The sequence below is a fragment of the Hyperolius riggenbachi genome, chromosome 9, assembly GCF_040937935.1.
Source record: "Hyperolius riggenbachi isolate aHypRig1 chromosome 9, aHypRig1.pri, whole genome shotgun sequence".
NCBI lineage: Eukaryota > Metazoa > Chordata > Amphibia > Anura > Hyperoliidae > Hyperolius > Hyperolius riggenbachi.
The window spans coordinates 252742703-252770098 of record NC_090654.1 but is presented as its reverse complement, the minus strand read 5'-3'; the positions used below and the strand labels follow the sequence as shown (position 1 = coordinate 252770098).

The window sequence follows — 27396 nt, the reverse complement described above, 5'->3', positions numbered from 1 at the left end:
CAGTTAGCAAAAGGGGCAGTGGGTGGCTATGATTGGCCAGTCTGGTGCCAGCACCCCAGCCTGATTGACCGCGGCAGGTGCCAACGGTCAAATGAGGGCAGGGATTCTGGGGGGCGTGGATGAAGAGGGTAGTGTGCGTGCCAGGAAGGAGGGCGGGAGAGCGGAGAGGAGGCAGGTGTCAGGTGGCCCAAACTGTTTGTCCAAACGCTGCCCCCTAGAGTTTGCCATCTGAATCACGTGATTCAGGTGGCTTCATGGTAGGCCCATCCCTGCTTGATCCCAATGTACAGCAGTGTCAACACGGCAGAAGTGCACACTGAGCTCTCGAGTCTCACACTGGAAGCTAAAACAATATTTGTAATCACATTCCTCTGGCGAAGCTGCCACAGAGTCCCTGCACATGTTACTAGTTTCAGAATAGTTGGCCAAGCCATCTCAGGTAAAGTATTAACAGGCAGGAAGTTGGTGAGTAAGAAGTTCGTTCTACTTCTAGCTGTACAAAGGTTACATCAAGTGATCAAGTGTATTAATACAGAACATGAACAGTTAACTTCAATCACCGAGAGTTCTCAGCTTGTTCTGCATAGAGAGGCCTTCATTATTAGATGCAATAAAAATGAGTTAATTAACAATCATGCAGAAATTAGTCAGCTGTCTGGTCCACTAGAGAGTATTTATGTAGATGCATGCTGGCGTAATGTCCATGCAGAAGGCAGCAAGATTAATCCATACTTTTAATAAAAGGACATCTTAGGCTTGCTGGGCGCTTCATACTCCGGGGAAAGAAAAATGAAGCCATCTGCTTTATTGGACAATCTCTCACAGCTTTAGAAAAATGTTACATTCAATTTAAAAGCAACATTCGTCTGCCTCAGTCTGGTGGCAGGGCAAATTTGTGCAAGTCATCTCTTGTATTCTGAAAGCATTACACTAAGGTGCACGGTGGCATACTGGGCAGCACAGTGGCGTAGTGGTTAGCGCTCTTGCCTTGCAACGCTGGGTCTATGGTTCAAATCCCATCCAGGCCAACCTCTGCAAGGAGTTAGTACGTTCTACCAGTGTCTGTGTGGGTTTCCTCCGGCCAATCTGGTTTCCTCCCACGTCCCAAAACACAGAGATAAGTTAATTGGATTCCCCCTAAATTGGCCTTAAACTATGATATACACTACCAGTGTTCCCCCACCCTGTCCTCAAGGCCCACCAACAGTGTGGAAATTCACAGAGGTAGTTAGTCAGCTCTGCTCAGACACGAATTACCTCACCTGTGCATGTTTGTGGTTTTCTGAAAAACATGTACTGTTGGTGGGCCTTGAGGACAGGGTTGGGGAACTCTGCACTACACGATACATACATAGACATAACTATGGTAGGGATTAGATTGTGAGCCCTTCTGAGGGACAGTGAATTAACAAGACAATATACTCTATACAGTGCTGTGGAAGAGGACGGAGGTAAGCCTCTTCACCCCTTGTCACCCATGCAGGCTGCTATAGCCAGAATTCAGAGCCTGGACCATGTGGGTCTCCGCACTCTGAGCTATACCAGCCTGCATTGTCTATGATTGGGGGGGGGGGGGGGGGGACGGTAGGCGGGAGACTTTGGAAGAGAAGGGCAGCAAAACCTTCCTCTCTCTCCCAAAAGCCATAGTCTATATCGTGCACAAGGGTTCTTCCCCACCTCTGGTGCCCCGCAGGAGGTAGGGGCACTGGAATGAGTTAATGGTGGAGACTAGTGGTCATTAGTTAAAGGTAAATATTTATGGTTAATTAAGAACATTAAAGGACTTTTCTTGTGGTTCAACTTAAACCTTTGTGGTAATGGGTAAGGAGTACATTAGTACCCCTATACCCATTTCTCTTGGGGGAGCGGGGGGCATCTGGGGGTTCCCCTTTAAAAAGGACTCTCTGCTTCCACCATGAACCCCTTCCCAGGACCCTACATTTAATTATAGTGGAGAACTTCTCCAGCGTGTGTATATCATGAAGGGGCAAACCCTTTTTTCATATTACAGTGTTGCAGATTTTTGAGGCTTCTCATTTGTCTTCCACAAGAACCAGAGCGAGGCTAGACAGTCCTCCAGCCTAAAGCCCAATCTACACGATACGATTCTTTATACGATTCGATTACGATTCTATTTACGATCCGAATAAATCCGACATGTCCGATCAGGATTCGATTCGATTCAATTCAATTCGATTTACCATTGCAAAACAATGGCAAATCTAATCGAATCGATTCCCGATCGGACATGTCAGAATAAATCGGATCGTAAATAGAATCGTAATCGAATCGTATAAAGAATCATATCGTGTAGATTGGGCTTTAGAGAACGATGTGGACGGGGCTGAGCACTCGGTGTATCTGCCGCATCTCTCTGCACAGCACAGCTCTGGGCAACAGACACCAATGAGGGTTAATGACTCTGCTGCCTTCACAGCAGCCAATTTCCTCTCTCTCTGCTCTTTATCTGAACATTTGCTGTTCCAGTCATCAGCATGTCATGTGTGTAAGCATGCCAGCTTTCCTCAGACAAGGCATCAGTGTCTTCTCAAAGGGCATTTGCTCCCCCCCCCCCCCCGTTTCCCACCGATATTGAGTTATTGCCGCACACATCACTCAGTCTGGTGGCCATGGTTAGATATTAGGGATAGTGCGGGGGTCCTGAGCAGGGAAGGCTCAGACTTTGCGCGGAGTAGAAATTAGGATCAGACCTGTGCCGTGAGGCAATTATAATTCATCCATGTGTATCAAATACAATGCAGAAGTAGAGGCTGTACAAATGAGCTGCCATATGGTGCCTTATGGAGAGCCACATTTCAGTAAATATGGTCCCTACACACTCTAAGCTCAAGGCAACAAACACTATATTTTTATCTCTGAGGCACACTGAATAATTGTGCTTCATAAGCCCATATGCCGTGAGTGCTCCAAAGGAATAAATGAGAATTGCTCCTGGCTGCACCCTCAAAAAGGAGGGTTTTTTTTACTCCGCTCGCTGCCTTCTGCCTGCCTTCAGTCTCATCTCGAATTTCTTTGCACTGTAGAGATGGTTTGTGAGATTATTATTATTGATGTTTAAAGTGGCAACATATTGTGTGGTGCTGTAGAAAGTAAGAAACAAACATGGGGTACATAATAATACAGATGACAGTATACACCAATATACGAAATACAGAGTTGGTACAAAATACAGAATCGGTACCTAAAACAGAATTGTTAACAGGGCAGTTTCTAGGCTAAATTGCACTTAGGGCGAGGGTGTAAAAATTGCACCCCCTTTCTCCCCCCCAACCCCGTGGACTTGCAAACCCTTAGTCTTTAGGGACAGTCACACAGCCACAGGTCACAAGTAGATCTGCCTACTTACTAGTGACCAGCTGCTCATCCAAGAGGAAGCAGAGACCAGGAAAACACACAGGCAAAAAGAGCCCGGAAAGCCAACATTTCCATGGGTGCAGCGCACTGACATCCTGCAATACCGCTACAGGACATCGGGTGTCATCATGCAGTGGTGATGGGATGATGACTTGACGTCTGAGGCAGGCAGCCCAGGAGGAGTCAAGGAAGGTGATCACGCTGGTAATCTTTTCTTCCATTTGATTGCACCACGCGTCACTAGCTCCCTAGCAGATATGTCCTTCTGCCTGCGCCCCCTTCTTCTACTTGCTGGTCTGCGCCCAGGGCGATCGCCCTGCTGCACTACCCAAGAAACGGCCCTGATTGTTAATTACAGTAAGAACATTAATATGAATAAATGTGTAATTAATTCCAAAGACACAAAAGGGTGAGAGAGCTCTGCCCTTGCAAGCTTACAATCTAGAGGAATGGGGAGGGGAGGGGGGGGGGGCAAGAGGTGGAGTACTATACAATATTCATACCTAGACGCAGTGTGTTTTAGGTTATCTAGTAGGAGTATAACTTGGCCAGAGGTCGAATGGGAACTGGCCTAAGGCAGAGCATATGCTTGATGGAAAACTGATTACCCCCAAATAGCATACAAATATAATGCACAGGGACGGATTTCTGTAAAGGCCTCAAAGGCTTGAGCCTTGGGCTGCCGAAGCCCAAGGGGCACATAAACAAAATAGGGGTTTCTATATATGAAAGAGGAGGCTGAGAATGGGGAGCAACACATGGAAAAGGGAAGCTGTTGCTCAAGGGAGCTGTACATGAAAGAGGGGCTGCAGTGCGACACATAGAAAAGGGGGCTGCGCATGGAATGGGAGGGGCACTGCTGCACTTGGCAGGGGAGCCGCAGCATACTTGGCCAATGGACAATTTGCATTAAAGGACCACCACCACAAAAAAAAAATAATTAAATACATGTGTATGAACAAAGAAAAAAAGTGTACATTTCTCACAAATTAAAATTAACTATTTAAATTAATTTATTTTCTCTTATGTTGTTTACATGTATAGCAGGTTGTAAAGATCTAATAGATCAGAGAGGTTTTGGACCAGTCCATTCCCAGCAGTTCCTTTCTTTTTTCAAAATCACTCCATGGAAAGGGCCTATATAAGGATCCCGGGCAAGCCTGTTTCTTCATGTGCACACTGCATTGGCAGTTGGACTGTGCCATAAATAAAGAGAATCCCCTATGAGGAGATGGACTAGTCCAAAACCTGTCAGATCTGCTGCATATTTGCCATCGACAGTAAGTGGCAGAACATAGGAAAAAAGGTAATTTATAGTTCATTTTACTCTGGGACATATACACATCTTACATCTTATGCATATACATTTTTTCTCAATAGCGGTCCTTTAAATCTGCACACAGGCCAGAATTATTAGTATCCCATTGGCCGTCTGTATTCCTCAATTTATAACACTAGGCTGGCTGCAAATGTCTTGCAGCAAACGATAAAAAAAAAATCTATATATGTAGATTTAACTCAAAACTCCAACAGCGCTAAATCCACAGCTTCTCATCTCAAATAAAGAATGGCCAAGAAGCGATTCACAGCCTAATGATGTGGTCAATTCACAAATTGCTTTAATAGTGAAACAGTGCTTCAAAATGATAAAGAAAAAAATACAATATACATTATTGAGATCACTGAGAAAATACATCCTTAGAGCAAACACTGCAGCATTATTTATAACTTAACAGTATCACTTAAGTCAAAATCTCTTTATTGCCAGACATATCCAATTAAAATGGGCACAAACCGCCAAAACCATAAACTGACATGTTTCGGACCGAACAGTCCTTAAAGCAGCAGGGCCAGTCATACTATGCCAGGAAAAAAAACACATACTTGTCTACTTGCTCTACTTACATAACAGATGCATGGTACTGTCCCCGTTTTGATTCTAGTGAATTTTATATAGTAAATAAAGAGAATTCTGTTCCTGGCATTTGCCACCTTGATTCCCTCTGACTGAAGCCAATACTGATGTCATTTCCTCCCTTACTTTTTTCTCTTCGAACACAGGTGTTGAACTCCAGGCCTGGAGGGCCAGATCCATGCCAGTGTTTAGGATGGACTGGGAAAGAGAGGAATGCGCTCTACCTGATGGACCACACCTTTCCTGATTCAGACCCATCAATTCATTTGAGCTGTGTCAAAAATGAGTGAGGATCTCGGCCCTCGTAGGACACGGTTTAACATCCCTGTCCTAGAATCTGTACCTCCAAACGAAGCTGGCACCACCTTCAGTAAATAAGAAGCTCTATTAGAAAAGTCATTAAAATGACATGTCACAAGTAAAAATGACTGTAGCGGCATTTTTACTTGTGACATGTCATTTTGATGACTTTTCTAATAAAGAGCTTCTAATCTACTGAAGGTGGTGCCAGCTTCGTTTGGATCTGCATTGTTTGATCATCAGTAGAATGATCTTAAAGCTACAGCACACCATATGTCCTCCTGCATGGGTGCTCCTCCACTCTTGTTGTTTCTGCTGGAATCTGTACCGTCATAGTTAACGTGTCACACTGAACTACCCTCAGCCAATCAGTGAGGAACAGGAATGTGGGAGGGGAGATGACAAGCTTCCTTCTCATAGAGCCAGTCTGAGTGAGATAAAATGTATTACAGCAGAAACATTTCTGATTAGATTGGAGTACTCGCAATGCAGGCTGAGGTTCCAGGCTGCATAATGAACACAGAGCAGCGAGTAAATGGAATCTGATGTTGTGGCTGACAATCCCTCTAATCAAAGCTGAGGTTATAGTGTACACATAAAACCTTAAAGAGAAACTCCGACCAAGAAATGAACTTTATCCCAATCAGTAGCTGATACCCCCTTTTACATGAGAAATCTATTCCTTTTCACAAACTGATCAGGGGGCGCTGTATGGCTGATATTGTGGTGAAACCCCTCCCACAAAGAAATTCTGAGTACGTACTCTTGGCAGTTTCCTGTCTGTGAACCCTGTTGCATTGTGGGAAATAGCTGTTTACAGCTGTTTCCAACTGCCAAAACAGCAAGCAGCAGCTACATCACTTGCCAGCAGTAAAAATGTCACCATGTGATAAATGTCAGAATATAAATCAGGGATTTAAAATATTTTACAATGGGCAAACACTGACTAAATCATTAATACATAATTATTGTAAAAATGAAGCACTTGTTTTTATTACATTATTTTCACTGGAGTTCCTCTTTAAATACATCTTGTAAGGGATGGAGCACCCCCAGGTACCAGCAGGAGGCCATCCAATCAGGTGAATCCCACCCCCCAACCTGACAAAAAGTATGATACACATGAAAAGTATATACTGTAATATATAAATAGATGTATATATACATGCATAATTGTCTAACAATCTATAACATCATGCAATTAAAATGGCACAGACATACTAACAAGGGTGGGTTCAAACAGATTGCAAGCTTGCTGTGCACTAGATGTATACAATACTCAAGTATCACGGAAGTGTACGTAATAAAGCAGGAAAAAAAAACAATGGTGGCTAATTCAGTGCTGCCATTTGTAACGGGCGTAAGGGAGTAAGGCTTGGTACACACATACATTTTCACATTTCCGGTCCAGTTCTGTCCTGTCAGATTTCTATCAGTTTTTCCTGACTGGACCGGAATCAGGTTGTCGCATGTGTTTTTTCCACAATGCGAAATTGCATGCAAAAATCCACATAATGCTTTCCCATAGACTTTCTCGGTGAAATGTTGCAATGTGCGGTTTCCCCGAGTGGGGGGGGGGGGGGGGTCGGAAATACCGGCTTCGTTGCTATTTTTTCCTGCACACTGTGTGCGATTCCTATTGCCGACACACGGTTGGCTAAAGTGTGCAGAAAACACAAAGAATCATCCAGGGAAAACCGCGTCCGTTTACCGCAGACTGAAGTGTGATGCCTGCTATGGTGGTGTTTCAATTCAGAGGAAAACTAAAAATTTTACCAAAACACATAAATACAAGTACTCACATGCAATTTCGGGTGGCAAGATCCCGGTGAATGAAGTTTTTGGAACTGAGATATTCCATCCCACTGCAGATGTCAATCATGAACCTGATTAGTGTTTGTATTGGCAGGGTCTGTGAAGAAGGAAGAAAGACACAATGAGAAACCAACTTGTTTTAAAGGGATACTGTAGGGGGGTCGGGGGAAAATGAGTTGAACTTACCCGAGGCTTCTAATGGTCCCCAGCAGACATCCTGTGCCCGTGCAGCCACTCACCAATGCTCCGGTCCCGCCTCCAGTTCACTTCTGGAATTTCAGACTATAAAGTCAGAAAACCACTGCACCTGTGTTGCCGTGTCCTCGCTCCCACTGATGTCACCAGGAGCGTACTGCACAGGCTCCTGGTGACATCAGCGGTATCGAGGACACGGCAACGCAGGCGCAGTGGTTTTCAGACTTTAAAGTCAGAAATTCCAGAAGTGAACTGGAGGCGGGGCCGGAGCATCGGTGAGTGGCTGCACGGGCACAGGATGTCTGCGGGGGACCGTTAGAAGCCCCGGGTAAGTTCAACTTATTTTCCTCTGACACCCTACAGTATCCCTTTAAAGAAAAACTGTTTAAAAAAGAAAATCTATCTGCCAAAATGACTAAATGCAATGGTACATTTCTTTGCCTACTCTACTGCATGCAAAGTATAGTTATACAAGTAGAGTTTGACAAAACAAGTATACAGAGCAAAGCAACAACCGCTTGCAAGCAGGGGTGACAAACGCAATTATGGAAGGGGCCAAACTCTAAAACATAGTCAAAGTTGTGCTCCAAATTGTTTATTAAGATTTAACATTTATTGAACAACCTCAAACTACTGTAAGTGGTGTAACTATAGCGACCGTAGGGGGCACAGATTGATTAAGATGTAAAGAGGCCCTAGGCAAGGTAGAATATTTAGGGTCTCCTTGTGATCATTTTTGTAAGCTGAAGTGGAGAGAGGTAAAGAAGGTGGCAGGCTGGCCCCTTGACACCCACTAGACCCCAAGCACCTGCCTAGGTTGCCTAGTGGATGATCCTACTCTGGTAGAAGGGCCCGCTTCTCCCCCTTTTGCAGAGTAGTGCAATAGAGCAGTTTAATATTTATCTGCCCCAGTGCTTTTTTTCGGCAGAAAAGGATCAAGTTGAAATGTGGCCAAAGGCACAGGTACAAGCCTACACGTCCCCATAGTGTTTTTGGTAAGCTGAGGTGGTGGGGAAGGGGGGGTACCCATGCTAATTTTGCTATGGGGTCCCAATGGGTTGCTGCTTAACCCCACCTTAAACTGACAATGTTTCAACCAGAAACACTGTCACCAGTGTGCTCCTCTGGATGGGAAGGCAGTGTGCTGTTTTTACTGCTTTTATTTGAAGCTCTCGAGGGCCACATAAAATATATAAGGGCCGAATACTAAAGAAGGCCCTACATGGGTCGGTGGCAAACTGCTATAGGTGATTTTACCTGATGAATTCCTGTCAGAATGATCCTGTCAAAGTATTGTCCTGAGGTGATTTGTATTTTCCCTCTCTGAGAGGGAAGAGATAAGATGATTGGCTGTTTTCTGGTGCAGTGCGGCGAAGTCATGTACAAAACTCATGATTGGTCGGCAGGTCGGGTAGGTATTACTAGCCAGGTGATGCTATGTCTAGAAGAAGTTTTCACCGACCAATCTGGGCTGAGGGTGCTGTATAAAAGAAGGGTCCGTTCCACACTAAGCTGCCTGTCACCTCTGTGGCTTCAAGGTGAGCTTATCGCCCCCCTCCCCTTTTTTTTCTTTCAGCCGTCGTTGCCAAGCTTTAAAGCGACACTTAAGTCAAACAAAAAAAATGAGTTTTACTCACCCAGGGCTTCCAATAGCCCCCTGCAGCTGTCCGGTGCCCTTGCCGTCTCCCTCCAATCCTCCTGGCCCCGCCGGCAGCCACTTTCCTGTTTCGGTGACAGGAGCTGACAGGCTGGGGACGCGAGTGATTCTTACGTTCCCAGACACATTAGCACCCTCTATGCTGCTATATGGTATATGATATATGCTATAGCAGCATAGATGGCGCTATTGTGGCCAGGAACGCGAAGAATCACTCGCGTCCCCAGCCTGTCAGCTCCTGTCACCGAAACAGGAAGTGGCTGCCGGCGGGGCCAGGAGGATCGGAGGGAGACGGCGAGGGCACCGGACAGCTGCAGGGGGCTATCGGAAGCCCCAGGTGAGTAAAACTCATTTTTTTGTTTGACTTAAGTGTCCCTTTAAGTGGAAACTCTTCGTTGAAGATTGGGGTTTCTTACTTCTTGCTGATTACATATCTGGACTGTGTTGGTCAGATATCATAATAAGTCTTTATGTATTTGAAGTTATTTATTGGTCTGACTAAAGTTTAATTATTTTTATTTATTTAATTTATCCAAATAAAGTTAAAGCCACGGACTTAAAATGACGGTTCTGGAGTGTCTTTGTCGTCATTATAGGTATAAGTAAGGTGGTATGTGTAGCAGCAGTATTGCCTACAGTCCCATGGCAAGGGCCTTGTGTTTGCCACCTGTGATCCGGGGTATAGCATGTGTCATGGAACCCATACTTGCCATCTTTCTAGGGGTGCAGCTATACCTCCTATAGCCGGCTGGGAGAGGGTCCAGGGACTGGAGGCAGCCATGTATTTGCCTCTTTTCCCTTGAAGTGCACACTCCACCTCCCATAAGCAGCCACTGGGGAGGTAATAAATGATACAGCAAAGTTGGACAATCTGCTATTAGGTGAATAGTATTTCCTGCCTTCAACTGGTTCATTTAAGGTCACAGTGAGGGATGCCAAGCGGTATGTGAATTACCAGTTGGGTTATTTCAGCTGCAGGCAGCATTCACAACAAGGTTTTTTTTTTCAAACCAACTCCAAGAAAAACAAGAGTTTGCTTTCTTAAAACAGACTAACCACAGCTCAACAGTTCAACCACAGCTGATTAAGCGCGATAAGCGCTTGCTTTGAAGAACGGTCATGACGGACCCAATGGTGGATGGTCCCCTACGCTAGTTACCGCACTCATTCAACGTTGTGTCCCGGCCTTTCATTGGGTCTTACTTTATACGACTGTGGAAGATGGATTGGGGAACAATTGTTTTTAGCCACGTATCCCCAGATTCACCTTATGTGGTCTTTGTGGTGTTCCACTGGAGATCGTCAGATCCTGAAGAAACCTTAGTATGTGATGCAGAGATGGATTAAGAATGGGGCCCTAGGCAAGGTGGTAGATTTGGGGCCCTCTTGTGTTTTGCTTTTGTTAAGCTGAAGTGGAGAGAGGACAGAGAAGGTAGTAGGTGGGTCCTTTGACAGCCACTAGGCCCCAGGCACTAGGGAGGATCACAGATATGCAAATTTTTCCGAGTTGATGCACATTTATATGTAAATCTATGTAGCTTGAAAATGGACCAATCAATTTAAACCTGGGTTTAAATTGATTGGTCCGTTTTCAAACTGCATACATTTGCATAAAACATTGCATAATTTTGGAAAAATTTGCATCTCATTGATCATCCCTACCAGGCACCTGCCTAGGTTGCCTGGTGGATGATCCTGCTCTGATGTGATGTGCACTCATGCCTGTGCAGCGATATCCTCAAAATAGTCAGGTCTACACATCTTCTAGTTGGAGGGATCTCAAGTTTTGTTGCACCTCGGAAGTTACTGCAAAGCAGAGAAACTTTTTCGTACTTAAATATCCTTAAAGTTCTAGTAAACTTATCTTCGTATCCAAAAACAGCATGCGGCTAAATGTACCAGCCAAAGCTGCCAACTAACACAGATTTACAGCGACTACAAACAAGCCTGGAGCAGCGGAGAGAGCTCCAAGCTGAGCCTGTAAATGAGATCTCCTCCACCACCAATCGTTTGGCCAATTTACAAGTTAATTCTGTGCTCTCCAGTGCTGCAGCCCCAAGCACTGTCACTCTCTGCCAAAAGTTCAGCTATAAGCGAACGCTCTGCTGTCTCCAGTTATATTGCATTACAGCCCAGCGCTGGGCTAAGGAAGTTCGATCTGTCACAAGTAATTACTTCCCCTAGGCTGTAATAGTAATTAAAGTCAATGAGTAGTAGTGATCCAATAACATCATTCTGATAATAGCTGACATGTCAAGAGAGCAAGACCTCTGTGTACAAGGCTGCTGTGATACTGTAACATGCTTACAGAGACAACAAGAAAGGATGAGAAAGCGTCATTGACTCCCCTTATGCCTTGCATCACCTGCCTAGGCTACTAACACTTCTGTGGAGAGATAATGGGAATCTCTGTGCAGATACTGCCAGGACCTGCCAATGTGGGGGAAACAACACTAAATGTAATGTTTCACAACGGATGTGAGCAGTTCTTCCTTTTTTTTCCTTTTTTTACACAAGCTGGATGGGGTTGTCTGCTTACAAAAGATAACTGTTGCCTTATACAACCAAAGATAGACAAGTATTATGTGATGTCTAGTGCCATAGCAAGACAAAGACCAAGACAAATAACATTTATATTGTGCTTTTCTCCTGACGGATTTAAAGCGCCAGAGCTGCAGCCACTAGGACGCGCTCTATAGGCAGTAGCAGTACTAGGGAGTCTTGCCCAAGGTCTCCTACTGAATAGGTACTAGCTTACTGAACAGGAGGAGCAGGGATTCAAACCCAGGTCAGGTTTTCCACCTCCCGGCGCTCCACTGCGCACTACGATTTTGTGCAAAGCGCTTTTGCAGAGCAATTCCGTTTTCTTCACTTCCTTAAGTCAGTCAGGAAGTGAACTCTTTGACCCGGAAAAGAATAAATATTATGTATTTATTCTTAAAATCACAAATGCAATTGCCGCACGCGATTTTGTGAGCGTTTAGCGCTCTTCCTATACTTTCCACTAGATCAAAAGCACCCCAAAAATTGTACAGGCACCACTTTGCGGCACGCAAAGCAGACAAAACACGCTGCTATAAACCTTCTCTTAGAGAATCATTGCGCAAGCGTTTTGTGGGCGTTTTTGATAATCGCTTGTGCTTGAAAAAAGGCAAAAAAATGCCCTAAATGTGAACAAGCCCTCAAAGTCGCAGAGAGCTGTGTCTTCTGCAGCTTAATATCTCAAGTGCCTGTCACTGTATTTTTTTTTTTTTCTGCAGAGGAAAGTTCAAACATTCACTGGCCTGCTCTGTAAACTCATTTAGAATGCTGAGTAGTGTGTAAACTGCAAATATTACAGAATGATGCACTGTTATAAAAAAAAAACCCTATATAAATGAAAATAAAAATATGAGACTATTTTCTTTGCTACTAATGTTCTAGTTTAAAATCCGTACTACACAACCAATTCATTAGATCATAAAATTTTTTTTGCTTCAGTGTCACTTTAACCAGTACACTATCCAGCAAAATCCATAGCGGTTGCTACAGGGCTTTGGTACAGCTGGGGGCAGTTAGAAACATTACCAGGTTTTGCCTTCTGGTGGCAGGATGAATTGTGGTGGACTTCTACTGCCCACGCCCACCAGTAGGTGGAGTTCTCCAGCCTCTAAGCCAGTGATGGCTAACCCTGGCACTCCAGTTGTGACAAAACTACAAATCCCATCATGCCTCTGCCTCTTTGAGTTATGCTTAGAGCTGTCAGAGCATTGCAATGCCTCATGGGACTTGTAGTTCCACCACAGCTGGAGTGCCAAGGTTAACCATCACTGCTCTAAGCCAATCCTGTGTCACCTGTGGGTGGTGCCTTGACCTCAACAAAGCTGTATCCTTCCATCAGAAGGTGGGATTAATTATGTAGTGTCCATGGAATGCTTACTGTAGTGTTCTTGGCACCAAATTATTAGGTGGCTAATAGGAATGATCAGTGAGATGCAAATAATTTTATGTAAATTATATGCAGCTTAAATTTACACCAATCAGCATAACTTCCTGTCAAATGTTACTGGTCCAAGTTCAAACTGCATAATATTTACATGAAATCTGAATGCAGGGAGAAAGTGTTTGCATCTCATTGATCATCCATATCCCATTTCTGCCAGAAGTACTGCTTTAAGGTTAAATTGTACTGGTTAAGGGCACAGCCTCTAACATAGGAGACAAGGGTTTGAATCTCGATTCTTCCTATTCAGTAAGCCGGGACGTATTCAGTAAGGAGTCCTTGGGCAAGACTCCCTAACACTGCTACTGTCTACAGAGTGGGCCTCTAGTGCTGCCTCTTAAGTGCTTTGAGTCGGACAGGAGACAAGTGGTATACAATCTTTATTATTTTATTTTTTTAATTATAAGTCACATTGCCTTCAAGGTCTACCTCGCCCTGTGTACGAGGTAGACCTTGAAGGCATAAGGATCAGGTTAGAAGAACATCATTGTCAAACTGGCTTAGTTTTATATTTAGGTCTCGACCTTTTGACAGATTAACCACTTCAGCCTACAGCTTCGAAAATCTTATGCATCCGAGCAATGTTCACCTCCCATTCATTCGCTAATAACTTTATCGCTACTTATCAAAATTAATTGATCTATATCTCGTTTTTTCCGCCACTAATTAGGCTTTCTTTAGGTAGTACATTTTGCTAAGACCCACTTTACTGTAAATACATTTTAACAGGAAGATTAAGATAGAAATGGAAAAAAAATCATTATTTCTCAGTTTTTGGCCATTATAGTTTAAAATTAATACATGCTACAGTAATTAAAACCCATGCATTTTATGTGCCCATTTGTCCCGCTTATTACACCATTTAAATTACATCCCTATCACAATTTATGGCGCCGATATTTTATTTAGAAATAAAGGTGCATTTTTTCAATTTGCGTCCATCACTATTTACAAGCTTATAATTTTAAAAAATGTAATAAGATACTCTCTTGACATGTATATTTAAAAAGTTCAGACCCTTAGGTAACTATTTATGTAGTTTTTTTTTTTTTTAATTGTAATTTTTTTTATTTTTTTTTAATACAAAAATGTATTTGGGTAATTTTAGTTTGGGAGGTAAATAGCCAATTTTAGATGTAATGTAATGTATTTTTTTATTCAATACAGGTATGTGGGTGCAGTTTACTATTTGGCCACAAGATGGCCACATTCAAAAAATTCCTAGATGCGAACGATGTCGCATCTAGGAACTAAAAAGAAGAGAAGAAGTTTCCTGGGGGCAGAAATACCACGCTCTCTGAAGAGAAAGCGTCGGTATTTCTGCCGGGGACTTAGATCGGTGAATGGGAATTATATTCCCATTCACTGATCGGGGGGGCAGCGGGAGCGCGCCCGATCGCGCGCACCACACGGCTGCAGCACCACTGCCTATCTGGACGGATATATGCGTCCAGATATGGCGAAGTGGTTAAAGAGGAACGGTCGCGAAAATCTTAAAATGTAAAACACATACAAATAAGAAGTACTTTTCTTCCTGAGTAAAATGAACCATAAATTACTTATCACCTATAATCCTGGCATTTACAGTAAGTAGTAGAAATCTGACATTACCGACAGGTTTTAGATTAGTCCATCTCTTAATAGGGGATTCTTAACATGGCCTTTATTCTTTATAAAGACATTCTATGAAAAATATTTATACAAAGATGCTGACCAGCCTCCCTGCTCACCGTACACTTTTTTTTTGGCAGTTGGACGGAAAAACTGCCATTCACTAAGTGCATTTTTAAAATAAAGAAATCCCTGCGAACCCCCCATTAGGAGATGGGCTAGTCCAAAACCTGTCGGTTCTGTCAGACTTCTACTACCTACTGCAAGTGACAGCAACATAGGAGGAAAGTAATTTACGACTCATTTTACTCTGGAAGAAACATACTTCTTAATTGGATATGTTAACATGTATTTTAAATTTTAAGATTTTGGTGACAGAGGTCCTTTAAAGGGAACCAGAGAGGAACGTAAGAAAAAAAAAAGAAAAAGCTTTTATACATACCTGGGGCTTCTTCTTCTAGCCCCATAAGCCTGGATCGCTCCCACGCCGCCATCCTCCGCTTCCTGGATCGGCGGTACCGGGTCCCCTCATTTCCGGCGGACGCGGCCAATCGTCCGCATCACAGGGGCTCCCTCCATACCCGTACGCATGTGGCTACGCAGTAAGCAGCCTCACCCATACGTATATGGAGGGAGCCCCGTGTGATGTGGACAATTGGCCGCGTCTGCCAGTCGGCCGACTGGCGGCCATGACGGGACTCGGTACCGGCGGATCCAGGCAGCAAAGGACGGCGGCGTGGGAGCGATCCATGCGTATGAGGCTGGAGGAAGCCCCAGGTATGTATAGAATCTTTTTCCTGGGGCCTCTGGTTCCCTTTAAGGCTTCACAGACCAAAAAACAAAATAAAACAAAAAAAAGCTACCAGCTAGGCTTTATGAAAGACTCACCATGGGTTCATCTCCAATGCGTGACATCAGCAGGAAGGTGTGCAGATCCCCATGCTTCATAAATGGTAGAATGACCATTGGAACAGGCAACCTGCCCTTGGTGCGACTTTTTAAACTTACGCCTAGGTTTGGAAGATACACAAACAATCAACACATCTGGTATTGTATGGTCTGTTACAAATCACTGCATCTCGAAGAAGAGTCATAACAGACAACAACAGACAACACAGCCCATCTCACAGCCGAGCCCTGCATGAAATATTATTATTAATACCTTTAATCTATAAAGTGCCAACGTATTACTTCTGCACTTTTAAGTATTACATGAGGGGGAAAAAGGACCCCCTGATCTAGCAGGCTTCCCTCAGAGGAAATACATATAATAATAATAATGGTACAGTCATTTTCTTAACAATTGTTTTCTATATATACTTTTTTATGCTTTTGTGTGCAATATGTGCTTGCCAAGTAAAAGAGGTACTGTAATGAAAATACCGTAACAATTATTTTTTCCTACAGTATTCATTTATAGCTTATTTAGTCAGTGTTTGCCCAATGTAAAATCTTTCCTCTCCCCGATTTACATTCGGAGATTAATCACGTGTTGTGAAATCTTTAGTTCTGCCAGGTGATCTGTGCGGAATGTTTGTTACTGAGAGTTCTATGCTTGCTTGGCAGTAGGAAACGGGTGTTCTTTCCCAAAATTATTATTAGTATTTATATAGCGCCAACATTTTCCGCAGCGCTGTACAGTGTATATTAAAAACACACAGAGCATGTGGAGCACCATCCATAAATAATTAAGAACAATGTACTATCTATAAATAATCCAGTACTCTGAAATGTGCAAAATGGCCAATCAAAATCAATATCGATCAAAAGGAAGCAGCTATGACCTCAAAGAACCGCACCAGATCAGCACAAAAATAATAATAATTCATCCTTTATTGCATGTTACACAAACAACTAAATACACAATTAAAAACAGGTGGGGAATGGCATATTGGCCTCCTGGGCGATAATCCCGAGCTGAGCTTGGGGTATGTCGCGCAGGAGGATTTCTCAGGCCCTGGTGGGCCGATTTGCATAATTTTTTTTTGTTACACGCAGCTAGCACTTTGCTAGCTGTGTGTAACTTCCGATCGCCGCCGCTCACCGCCGATCTGCCAAAACCCGCTGTGTCGCGCAGCCCCCCCCCCCCCAGACCCCTTGCGCAGCCTGGCCAATCAGTGCCAGGCAGCGCTGAGGGGTGGTTCGGGACTCCCTCTGACGGCACGACGTCGATGACATCATCGCGAGCGTCGCCATGGCGCCGGGGGAAGCCTAGCTGGAGATCCCGTTCAAAACGGGATCTCCTGCTTGAGCTAATCGCCGGATGCGATCGGAGGAGGTGGGGGGATGCCGCTGCACAGCGGCTATCATGTAGCTAGCGCTAGGCTAGCTACATGATTTAAAAAAAATGTTTTTAAAAGTGCAGCAATTGTAGATGCAATTGTATCACCCAGAGGGTTAACCCCAAATATCGGAGAACCGGAAGGATAATAAAGTGCTATTGGTGCTGATAACACACCACTGGAGGTGTGAAACATAAATAAAGGTGCACAATATCAATACAATTGTGTTTTTAGTTGTTTGTGTAACATGCAAAAGAATTTTTTTCAACATTTTTGTGCTGATCTGGTGCGGTTCTTTGAGGTCATAGCTACTTCCTTTTGATCTGTACAGTGTATATTGTCACTTAACTGTCCCTCAGAGGAGCTCACAATCTAATCCCTACCATAGTCATAGGTCTATGTATGTATTGTGCAGTGTATGTATAATAGTCTAGGGTCAATTTTAAGGTGGGGGGGGGGGGGGGCAATTAGCTTATCTGTATGTTTTTGGGATGCAGGAGGAAACCCACGCAGACATACAAACTCCTTGTAGATCGTGCCCTGGCTGGGATACGAACCGAGGACCCAGCGCTGCAAGGCGAAAGCGCTAACCACTACGCCACTGTGCTGCCCACAATGCAACGAGGTTCATAGACAGCAAACTGTCAGGGCCATGACCCTGACATTACACTGGATATAGCTCTGCCATCCTGAATAAAGTGCCGCTCGGGTCTCGTACACAGCTCCCTACATACCCAGGACTCTTCCTGCGTCAGCAGTGGTGAGAAGAGATGAGGGGAGAGGGAGAGAGAGAGAGGAGGCTGGTCCAGCCCAAAAATGCAAGATGGTGCTGACGTGGCCACAACAGCCATGCACTCACAGACCAGCAGCACAGGCAATGTGTTTCGTGGGCCCAAGCTCACTTCCTCATCCCAAATATAGTGCCAACAACTGTAGTAGCCAAAAGGAAGGAGCGCCTCTGATTTTATTGGCGACTCAAACATGCAACCTGCCTAAAACATCTGATTATGAGCTAACACAGGCAGCCAAATCTCCACGGAAACATGTGGCCAATCAAACCTACTGATCAGTTTGGTAACCATTTCTACTAGGACGCCATACGGCAGTACACGCTTGTCGGAAGATAAAATTTTCTCAGCAATCGAGGGAAGTGGTTTAAACAAATATTCAAGCCTGTTTTTGATCACACTGAGCACAAATGTAAGAGAAGAGAATAAAATCTTCTAGTTTAATTAGGGTATATTTTATTTATATATTTATTGCCAGGCTGTGTGTGAATTTCTGAGCGGATGGGAATGCAGGCAGGGGGTAGCAGCTTGCCATTTGCTGTACTGAATATGCAATAACTGGGTTAATAGCAGCACAATCAGTAGGAGCAGAGCAGCGCACAGCAGAGGTACAGTACAAGACACAAAGAACAGTTATGCAAGACAATATCGCCTGTGCATGAATATGTAACACGAAGCTCACATAGCTATCTCATTCCCACTGCTTCCTGACAATAATAGTTCTCACATTATTACATTAAAAAGACACATACACTGCACATCAGCTCAAATCACACACACACCATGTTTAATAAAGGAAAGTATATGGGTGGGTTTGACAATAAGGTGCTGCAAATAACCGCAGTGATCACTAAAAGTGAACAGAGCACCATTTTTAGCACTCACTGCGTCTTAATAGAACATTAAAATGCATTGTGGCTCATTATTTAAAAAAACAACTACATTTTACCTCTTCTTTATACATTTAAAGGTTTAGCAGACACTTTTTATTACCCTACTTCTGCAGATGGCAGGGCCTGCCCAACCACAGAAATTTCATGCAGATAAGGAGTGCTGTAATTATTTTATTGCAGACAATGGCAGAGAGCAAACAAAATGTATGCACTGGCTACATTACTTATTTTATGCGGATAGTGTGACCCCGCCTAGATTTCGCCCTCCATGACCCTACAAACCCCTGCCGAACTGCAATACAAGTGTGCTGGCTGGCCCAGCTGCCAAACTTCTCCCCTACTTCCCTTGCCCATCATAGGTAGCTACACGAGTCTCTCAGCATTAGGTAAGCTAGAGGAACCTCAGTATTAAGTAGCTTGAGGTTACCCTGATTGAAGGGAGATCTCATCAGTGGAATGCAGAGCGAGTAATCTCTCATTTACACTCTCGTCAGGACTCTGCATAGGGAAGGAGAGAGGCACTCAGGGAGGGAAGTGAGCCTCCTTTCTACATCAGGCGCCAGTAGGCACGTGCCTAAAGTGCCTTCTGGTAAATCCTGCCCTGGTCAAGACAAATATATAAAGCCCCCCCCTCCCCCCCCCCCCCCCCCCAGGTACCTCTTTCATAACCTGTTATATTATGTTTTGCCAGCAGGCCATCAAATCTGATTCCAGACGAGGTCCATTCTATTGAATAGGGATGGTTGGAAAATTATGATTTCTGCAGACGCCGATTACTGATTCCGCAGATTTCCAATGCCGATTTCCCGAGGAGTCCTTTTTTTGGTTATTTTTTGCATTGTCCGATTGGTCAAATACTTCCAAGTTGACTCTGCATTCTCAGATTGGTCCAATGCTTCAGAGTTCTGCGATTGGGCTAAAATTAGTTGCGGTAATGCGGTATTCCCGCAGAAATCCGATTTCCATTTTCTGATCGGAAATGCAGAAATTTCATTTCCGGGGAAAGTAATTGAGCTTCCCTAACATTGAAAACAATAGACTTGCTGTGCTTGCAATCTCCAAAGAAGTAATAGACGCCAGCCCTGAAATTCTTCATACAAATGGTCTTTGTGCCTCGGCACATGGAGGAACCAGGAGCTCAGGAAGTCATTCAAGGCAAGGAAGAGGGAACGGTTTACCGAACACAATGACTTGAGATTCGGCATTCCTGACATGTGCTCAGCTGATTCACGCTCTGGTTCTCCACCTGACCACAAGCAGTGGGGGGGGGGGGGGGGGGGGGAGGAAGAGCATGATCAATGAACCCTGGTTGTCTCATTGCTGGTGACAGCTGGTAACAAGCTATAATGTCACTGCACTGAGTGACGCATAGTCTGAAAGTGACAAGCATGAAAATAGATGACCGTGTAGCTCGTATGTCTGGAAACTTCGCATTAAGAAAATGGATTTTTACTAGAAGGAGTGAAAGGGAATGTCACAGCCACCTGGGTGAATTACAAGTCAGGCTTTATCAAAATAATACACGCAGGCGGAAATGACTTATGGGTGGAATAAGAAATAAACACGTCCGTAAATCATATAATCAGAGCGTAAACAATGAGAGCAGAATGACTCACTAAATGAGGTGCAGTCACTGGCCTCTGTCAAATGCTACCAATAGATTAACCTGCTCAGCACAAATAGAACCATGATCCAGTCATGCAACCAAATGAAGAACTTTGCCATGTAAAGCAAGGCATGAATGGCAGATAAGTTCGACCAAGGGGACCTTTTGTGCTCAGGTGACCATGAACAGATGGGGAGGAAAAGTTAGGAGGAATCTGAATGCCATCTGAGCACTGTATAATTGGATGCATCTTTCCCTCAGCGTACAAGTTTGTATCTGAGTAAGAAATGAGAGGTCATCAGGAATGGGTAACTGTCATAACAAAGGAAGCTGATCTGAGGAGGAATAGCTTTCCTAACCATACCCCATCTCCAGAGGAAGGCCTGCTGTCATCTACAAAGGAGGTCAACAGACGGGCCAGACCATTCCCATCAGGACAGTGTCAGAAGGCCCGATCTTTACCCTGAGCAATGTGAGAGGCAGCTCAGAGCGTCACAATATTCTTCTTCTATGATGGTGTGCCGGCAGGACTGCATCAGCCTCCCTTCCGTGCACACACAAGCTGTGCATTTAAAGCGGAACTGTAGATACAAATGAAACATTGTTTCACTTACCTGGGGCCTCCCCAAGCCCCCAGCAGCCGTCCTGTCCCGCGGCGCTCCTCGACGAGCCTCCGTTCTCCTGCCGCCAGCTACTTTCGGTTTCGCCGCCGGGCCACTGCGCCTGCGCGGCTCTGGCCACGTGTATCCTTTCTTCGCGTTCCCCGCTATTGCAGAGGGGAACGCGAAGAAAGGATACGCTTGGCAGGGCTGCGCTGGCTTCGACATACAAGTCAAGGTACGGAACAGAGTGGCGGCGGGGGAACGGAGACTAGTGGAGACTCGGCGCGGGACAGGACAGCTGCTGGGGGCTTGCAGAAGCCCCAGGTAAGTGAAACAATGGGTTTCATTTGTATCTACAGTTCCCCTTTAAGCTGCCAGCTCAACATAGAGGCATTTTTCCCCCCAGGACCTCCACCTAACCATAAATGGTTCTACAGTAACCCGGGTAGAGTTATTCAAGTTTCTTGGGTCCACAGTTGCCAATAACCTAAAATGGGACAACAATACTGTCACTATGATCAAGAAAACGCAATAGAGGATGTACCACCTACGGCAGCTGAAAAAGTCTGGCCTACTACAAAAAAATAATTGTGCAATTCTACATCGTGAACATCGAATCCATCATGACATCATCTATGACTGTCTGGTTCAGCTCCAACTAAGAACTACAAAAGGTGAGACTGCAGCGCATCATTCAAACAGTGGAAAGGATAATTGGCAGTAGCTTACCTTCCCTGCAGGACCTTTACACTAGCAGGTGCAGAAAGAGAGTGACCAAGATTGCCTCTGACCCGGCTCACTCCATCTTCCAGCTTATGCCTTCAGGAGTGGGATACTGGTCAGTAGCAACTACAACTTGTAGAACCACGCTAGATCTGCTAGGACTTGAAAGCATTACAGCATAGAACCTGAAAATGAACACTTCTTGCCCCGCTTAGAGAGAGAGAGGGGGAGAGAGAGAGAGAGAGAGAGAGAGACTGTCCTTGTACTGTTTTGTTTGTGTCTGTTAAGCAATTGCCAAGTCAAATTCCTTGTAAGTGCAAACTTACTTGGCCTACTAAATTGATTCTGATTCACCTTCCACACACCTAACTGTAACCTTCTCTGCAAAGCAAGTTAGCAGCAGCCAGGAACACTGAGGAGCCAGACGGTAAGGGCAGTAGGACTGTCCCAGCAGCCGCTGAATTGGAACTGCAAGCAACAGAGCACCTGATCTCATTTCCGTAAGGCAGGTATGTCAAACCGCTCCTACGAGGGCCGAGGTCCTCACACATTTTTGATACAGCTCAAATGAATTGATGGGTCTGAATCAGGAAAGGTGTAGTCCATCAGGTAGAACACATTCCTTTCTTTATCAGTCCAACCTAAACACTGGCATGGATCTGGCCCTCCAGGCCTGGAGTTCGACACATGTGCCGTAAGGTATGCAGAAAAAAAAAACAAGGCCCTTCCCAACAAAATAAACAAGATGGGTGGAGGGTGGGGCACCAAAGTCTAGTTTCCCTGAGGCTGGTTTCACACTCCAAACTGGCGGTAGCGATGCAATGCGTCCCGCCCGCCGCACTGCATCGTCAAAAACAGGCCTTCAGAGAATACCACGTTAGTAAGCAGTATTCCCTGTGTGGCCACCTGCCAAGCAGGAAGTGACGTGCGCTTGCAGTCACCTCCTGCTTTGGGTATGCGGAAGCGTATTGTAAAAAAAAAAAACGCTTCCGCACATATGTGCGCCACGACGTCAACTCTTTTTAAAAGCCCCACGTCGCCATAGACTAACATGACTTCCGGGCCAACGCCGATCATTGTGGGTCCTGCACAGTAACGTAGTTCTGCGCTAGTGTTAGATTGGGCACCCCTGCAAGGTGGGAAGTATGATCTTCCCCATAAGGTTACATTAGGCCGCGGTAGCAGTGAGTCAATTAGACACACCGCGCCAGCGTGAAAGGGCCCTCAAGATGTAAGAAAATCTAAGGCCATCACCACTGATTCCCAGCCAATGGCTATGTTCACAGACGAGGCTAACACTGCCAATGTTAGGTCAGATGTGCTTTGTTTCTCTACCTGCCTGAAATAAATATGGCAGCCTCTGTATACCTCTTACTTCAGTTCCCCTTTAAGTGTACCCAACATGATGTCCTACCATATTTTTATACTGTATTGTGCGTGGCTGAGGGAGACCTTTTAGGAATCCCCCCTTGAATATCCTAGGTTTGCCCCTGATCCATTAATGATCGTTAAGGGTGACACTGATCATGACAGTTGTGGGGTGGGGAAGGCAGCGGGTTCATAAAATGTTTAACATGAGAAAGACTGCAAGTAAACACACATTAACCTATCAGAAATGCTTCATACGGTTCCGTTTAACTTAGGCAAGAGCTACTATTTACACCTCCTAGCAGATGATATTTAATCATGTCAGGCCAGGTTTGTAGACTCACGTACGGTGTCCTGTGTGAGTCAGCCAATTTGGGCTTCGGAGGGTAAAATGCTCGCCGTCATACACACTTATGTTAATAGTCCCACTTAGCGTCAGTTACTGGTAATTTAGACACCTGAAGCCACCCGTTATGTAAACTGTGGCTAGAAATAGCAGGTGCAAAGCCTGAGGTGCCAAAATTACCCTATTTTGCTATAGGCAGCACTAAAGGCAAACTGCTTTACCTACTAACCCGTGTTTCCTTCCCTATTGTTTCCTCCCCACTACCCTGTGGATTGTAAGCTCGCAAGGGCAGGGACCTCCTCCTAGTGTTTCTTATACTGCTGTAATTTTAACATATGCACACGTACCAACTACACATCAACTATGTATGTATTTGTATTTCTACTATTCAATGTCATGACTGTACAGTGTCTTGTATTTCCTATGGATATTTGTTCCCCATTATTTGCTTTGTACAATGTACAGCGCTACGGAAGATGTTGGCGCTATAAAAATAAAAAAAAAAATAATAATAGGCTCCTATGGCGGCGTCCATATTATCGCAGATAGCTTTAGGCGGCAGGTGGGGGTTGTCTTAGGGTTAGGCATCTACAGGGAGGGTCCTTAGGATTAGACATTGGTGGGAGTCCTTAGGGTTAGGCATCGGTGGAGGGGGATCGGTTAGGGTTAGGCATCAAGAGGGAGGGGGCTCATGCGAGAGTAGGGTTAGGTTAGGCCATAGTAATGATTACCGATATTTTTTTACAGGCATAAAGTGATGGAATAGCGGTAATTTTAATGATATTCCACTAGCCACTTTTTCCAGCACCCTTTTTAAATGCCCTGTGACCTTAGCTTTGATGATTCAGGCCGTGGCATCACTGGTGGGAATGGATGCCAGTACGGCCAAAACACGATCACTACAAAGTCAGTTCAGATTTTGGGGGCAGACTTTTCTTCTACCTTTGCAATATTCCAGGCATTAGGGGAGTCCTATGACATGAGCAGGAATACTTCTGATCTTTACTTTGTTTTTCCATTCCTTTCTTCGTTTCACTGACGTCCGCTGCTATCGCTCGTATTCCGTCTTACACAACACAGCAAAATGTGTACAGTATAGGAAAGCATCACCAGCTGAGCTCCAAGCAAGTCAGAAAGGTAGAATTGCTTCAAGCTTGACATTAAAACAGTGACATCTTTCTGGCATGTGAAATCCTCCCTTTACACATCCCCAATAGAGTAGAGAACGCGTCATTGCTCAAAGAGGACATGTTACAGCATCTGTTCATTCCAATAACTGTGATGTCAACTGGAAGTTTTAACTGAAACACAGAACAGCTTTTAAAGGAATATTTCCAACTGGTTTTAAAGAGAAACTGTAGAGAATATAACAATTAATAAATTGCTTATTGCATAAATATTCATTTATAGATTATTTAGTTAGCGTAAATCTTCCCTCTCCCTGATTTACATTCTGAAATTTATCCCTGCTGTTTTTTTTAACAATAAAACTTTACTAAACATACATCAGGATACAATACAAATGGATCACTGTAAAGGTGGTGACATCTTTAGTTCTTCCAGGTTATTGAGAGTTCTATGCACAGAGGGAGGTACTGGTTGCCTGGCAGTTAAAAAAAAGGCTTTATTTCCCACAATGCAGTGAGTTTCACAGACAGCAAACTGTCGGGACCTTGGTCATGCCATCACACTGTGGGAAATGTTTCACCACAATATCAGCCATACAGACCAAGCCCTCCCCCAAAGATCTATTCGAGATTTCTTGTGGGAAAGGTGGTATCAGCTACTAATTGGAATGATGTTCGATCCTTGGTTAAAGTTCCTCTTTAATATAAGTAGCATGCTAATAATGTAGACCTAGGAGGGTCAGACAGAATGCGGATATAGAAGCCTAGTGGAAAGCAGATAAATAGCAGAAAATAACAGTGTGAAAATCGGTTTCATAGTGCAAATTGTGGCAACATTTTTCTACGATTGAGTTTGCAATTCTCATTCAATTGCAAACAGAATTGCGGCAAAATAACGAATTTTTTTTTTCAAAAATGTTATTGAAAATTTTCATTTTCAAGTTTCACAACCGTACAGAAAGTAGCATAAAATGAGAGAAGGGGTGGGGGGAAATAAGCCACAGTAACATTACATGTTATCCATAACACGAGAAGGGGGATCAAGGTAACAATCAACAGAACAATAATACAGTACCATAAAACAATCAGGGAGTAAACATTCACCGTAATCTTGAGTGTGCCCTCGGAGGACTAAACCCAACTATCTGGGGCATTCCAATGGATACGTTGTGGGGAGGGAAGGTCCAAAGAAACAATGGACCGGCAAATTTTAATCCTATATGTCTGTCGTCCAGCGATAGACAGGCAGTACTGGAGGGGCTTAATATGATAGCTTTGTGGGAGTATGAGAGACGGGAGGAAGAGGAGAGGTAAGAAGAAGAAAAGAAAGATTAGAGGGGAAGAGAAGAGAAAGAAAGAGAAAACAGAAGAAAGCAACAAAAAAAAAAAGAGGGGGAATCCACCTCACAGCCGTGCCACTGAAGAGGATCCAGATGTCCCAAATCTTTTCAAACTTTTTTTGGGCATCCTTAAAGTGGTCTGAAACTCTGACATAACATTTAATAAAAATGTGTTTTCCTACTTTTTATTACTCATACAGTTATCATATTTGCTTTTGTGCAGAAGTAATATTGTCTGTTTACAAATTACAAGTTTCCAAAGTGTAGTTTATCGTGCCCTAATAGCTGTCATTGCATTTTATTCAAACTGCTTTTTATTATATATTAACATCTTTTAATGAGCTTGTATTTATGCATATTTGTTCCCCATTATTTGTTTGTACTATGTACAGCGCTACGGAAGATGTTGGCGCTATATAAATTAAAAATAATAATAATAATGAGCTATTCTGAAATGTGTGTGTGCCTGAAGCACAGACCGTTCTTTTGCACTTGTTAGACTGTGTTTACACACATTGTAACAACATTGGAATGTAAACAAAGATACTGTTATCACTAGTTTGGATGCTGATTTGAAGCTGAATAGCAGGACAAAGTGCTTTGTTTAAAGAGACACTGAAGCGAAAAAAAATATATGATATAATGAATTGGTTGTGTACTATGAATAATTACTAGAAGATTAGCAGCAAAGAAAATATTCTCATATTTTTATTTTCAGGTATATAGTGTTTTTTCTAACATTGCATCATTCTATAATATGTGCAGATTACACAACACTCAGCATTCAAAACGAGTCTTTCAGAGCAGTCTGTGAGGTAATGACCTCTCCTCTAGCAGAGGAAAAGTAAACAGTTCAATTACAGTTAAGATAATAAAAGTCAGATAACAGCCCTCTCCACGACTAAGTTAGTCGGAGAGCTTAACCTATTTTGGTTCCTGGACGTAGTTTCTACGTCCAGGAACCATGTGCGCTACCGCGCGCCCCCGCTGCCGATCGTGCGCGTGCACGCGCACTCCCGGCCGCGGATTCGGTAGCCAAGGAATCAATGTATCGGGCTACGGAGCCCGATCATTGATTCCTCTCCCCCGCTGAAAAAGCGACAGCTTCTCTCGGAAGCTGAGCTTTTTCTGGCCGTCTTCTTCCTGATGCGTCACTCTAAGCGCGTGCTACGCTTAGAGTGACGTCATGTAAACAAACTCATGGCCGCCATCTTGTGGCCAAAAAGTAATACTACACCTGAAAAAAAAAACAAACAGAATTAACACACACTTACATTATAAATCTATTGTTTACCTCCCACCCTCCCAAAAGTACCCAAATAAAATGTTTAGTATAAAAAAAAAAAAACCATTACAATAAAAAAAAAAAAACATGTAAATATTTACCTAAGGGTCTAAACTTTTTAAATATCAATGTAAAGATGAAATATTTCTATATTTTTTTTATTTTAAACTTGTAAATAGTGATAGA

General features: G+C 43.9%; 1 protein-coding gene across 1 annotated transcript in view; it reads right to left on the bottom strand.

Moving 5' to 3' along the window:
• Positions 1-27396, bottom strand: part of TYRO3 (TYRO3 protein tyrosine kinase) — a 325717-nt gene that overhangs the window by 47125 nt on the left and 251196 nt on the right. Inside the window, exons 16-17 of the mRNA XM_068254301.1 lie at positions 15739-15860; positions 7393-7502 (exon numbers count right to left, since the gene is read on the bottom strand). Coding sequence (XP_068110402.1) covers positions 7393-7502; positions 15739-15860 — 232 coding nt within the window. The remainder of the gene's footprint in view (positions 1-7392; positions 7503-15738; positions 15861-27396) is intronic.